General features: G+C 44.3%; 1 protein-coding gene across 1 annotated transcript; it reads left to right on the top strand.

Moving 5' to 3' along the window:
* Positions 1-212: 212 nt before the first annotated feature.
* On the top strand, positions 213-2,277 carry LOC124831418 (cyclin-D2-1-like). The gene is made up of 5 exons (XM_047305422.2): positions 213-751; positions 852-938; positions 1,066-1,372; positions 1,445-1,569; positions 1,832-2,277. The coding sequence occupies exons 1-5, from the start codon at positions 506-508 to the stop codon at positions 2,087-2,089; spliced, it is 1,023 nt and encodes a 340-aa protein (XP_047161378.1). The 5' UTR covers positions 213-505; the 3' UTR covers positions 2,090-2,277.
* The last annotated feature ends 428 nt before the right edge of the window (positions 2,278-2,705 follow it).

Below are 2,705 nucleotides of genomic sequence, written 5' to 3'. Positions count from 1 at the left end.
TGTAAAAATGTGGTGTAAAGGAGGTGAAATAACCTTCTTAATCAGTGTATGTTGTTGTATAATAAATTACAAATAATAATGATAAATAGAGGTTAAAAGATAAAAGAAAGATTTTGTATTATGATAATAAAAAGAGTTGTGAAAAAGTAATGCTGGGGATGAATAAACAGTGAGTGGCGACAGATAAATCACCACCCCCACCGCATATGTCACTGCCATTAACCCATTAACACTCTCTCTCCTCTGTCATGTCTATGCTTGACAACTCCTCGTTTCTGCAATACAAAAAAAATTAAACCACAAACAAATAAGAAACTGTTTCGCACTCTCTCTGCAACTTCACACGCACAGACCAAAAAGAGAGAGAGGAGCAACCAAACAAACAGACAAAAAAGAAAACTTCGGACACAAAGAAAGAGAAACCCAACCACTTCAACATGTCAAACACAAATCCATAAAATCCCAGCCATGACCCAACACCATTGCCTCCTCACCCAACGCCGCAATGTCTCACTCGCCGGACTCTCCCTCCGCCGCTGCTAACTTCCTCTGCCGCGAACACGCCAGCGACTTTACCTCCGACCACCATCCCCCGCCGACCCCTCCCTTTCCGGATTCCGATGACTCGCCCATCGCCGGCCTCCTCGACGCCGAGGTCCACCACATACCGGAGAAAGACTACCTCCGCCGCTGCCGCGACCGCTCCATCGACGTCACCGCGCGCCTCGACGCCGTCAACTGGATCTTAAAGGTACGTACGCCATGCACTCGGTCGAGCGAGCACGCACACACGCAGGCCGAAGCACTCTGGTTTAGATGCATGAACGAGTGATTTGTTTCTGGCAATGCAGGTTCACGCATTCTACAAGTTTTCTCCGGTGACGGCGTTTCTCTCCGTCAACTATTTGGACCGTTTCCTCTCTCTGTGTTCTCTTCCCGTAATGCACTTTTCTTCTTTAACCTTTTCTCCCGAAATTGTCAAGCTTTTTAGGCGTAAAGTCAGACATTGTTGTTGTTTATTATTTTATAATTTTTTATTTTAATTTACTTTCATTTTTGTGGCAGCAATCGAGTGGGTGGCCGTTCCAGCTACTATCAGTGGCATGCCTGTCTCTGGCAGCAAAAATGGAAGAGTCTCACGTCCCGTTCTTACTGGACCTGCAACTGTTCGAACCCAAATTCGTGTTTGCTCCCAAAACGATTCAAAGAATGGAGCTTTGGGTCATGTCCAATCTCAAATGGAGACTTCGCTCCGTCACGCCCTACGATTATCTTAACCATTTCATCACCAAGCTCCCTTCCTCTTCTTCCTCCGAATCCACAACGCACTGTTTCTCCACCGCCTCCAATCTCATCCTCAGCACCACCCGTGGTAACTTTCTGGTAGTCCAAACCACTCCCGTTTTCAGAAATGCGTTATTCTCACGTTGTTTCTGTCGTGCAGTGATTAACTTCTTGGGATTCGCGCCCTCCACAGTGGCAGCCGCCGCCGTGCTCTGCTCGGCTGGCCGTGACATTGCTTCCACCAATGGCCCATTGCCGCCGAGTTTTCACAATAGAGTAAACGAGGTAACGTTGCATTAAATTTTATTTTTATTCCTTTTAAAATATAAATATAAAAGTGGATGATAAGTGAAGTGAAGTCCAAGTAAATTAAATGGTTTTAACTATTATTACTATTAGAATTAGAATAATTGGAAGATTAAAGGAGCGTGGAAAGGTGTGTCCGTGTTACAGTGTTTGGTGATGATAAGTTGTTTTTGCTGTTTGGGGGTTGTTTGTTTGTTTATTATTATTATTTACACAATGAATCTTTGTTCTTCGGGGACAGGAAATGGTGAGATGCTGTCACCAACTAATGGAGGAGTACGTGGTGGACACGTGTTACGCATCCAGCTCCACCATCAAAGAGAGAGTAGCCGAGCCGCCGCCATCCAGTCCCGTCGGCGTGCTGGACGCCGCCACCTGTGCCAGCTGCGACACACCTTCGGAGAGAATTTTCTTAAACTCGACAGAGGAACAACGGCGAGAAGCCGAGCCACCAAATAAACGGCTTCGATCCTCTGCTCCAGATGCACCGCAGCAGTAGATAGACCGGATGGAACTTCTTTCCCGGCATAAAAAATATTTAATTCAAATATTCTTATATTATTATAATTAATTACAGGCGCAATATAATATATAAATGTGTCCTTTTCTTGGGTATCTTTTGTGAGGGAGAAAGAGGTTAACAACTTTGTGGTCTTTTTCTTATATCTATCAAGCTCTTGTTTTATATATTTATATATGTCGATCATAAATTTTGAATTTATGATTGTTGCATAATTTTAAAGTCAGAATGCATTATTGAACGATGGTGTTTAGTAATAATAATTGCGTGATTGTGGTGAGTGGTTTGGATGAATAGCGGAAGAATTAAACAGAGTGTTTTATGATTCCTGCATCGGAAAGTACTGAATGGGTCAGAGTAACTGAGGAGACCGAAATAATTCGGTTGTGCCGCTCAAAATGCTGCTTGCGAGTTATAATGTGGAGGCATTGGGCTTGAAAAGACATAGAAATATGGGAAAAATAGAAGTGGCGTGCTTGGGCCTAACGGGCCAGCAGGGATGAGCCACGTCTCCGACAAGTGGGCCCAATGGTAGATCTTGAGGCGTGAGGGATATTAGAGTAAAATGGAATGCGATGGGAGGGTGACGTGGGCA

The sequence above is a fragment of the Vigna umbellata genome, chromosome 8 (genome assembly GCF_029865625.1).
Source record: "Vigna umbellata cultivar VRB3 chromosome 8, Vumbellata_1.0, whole genome shotgun sequence".
In the NCBI taxonomy this organism is placed as follows: Eukaryota; Viridiplantae; Streptophyta; class Magnoliopsida; order Fabales; family Fabaceae; genus Vigna; species Vigna umbellata.
Note: the sequence above shows the minus strand (reverse complement) of the source record. Positions and strands in the feature narration are given on the sequence as shown.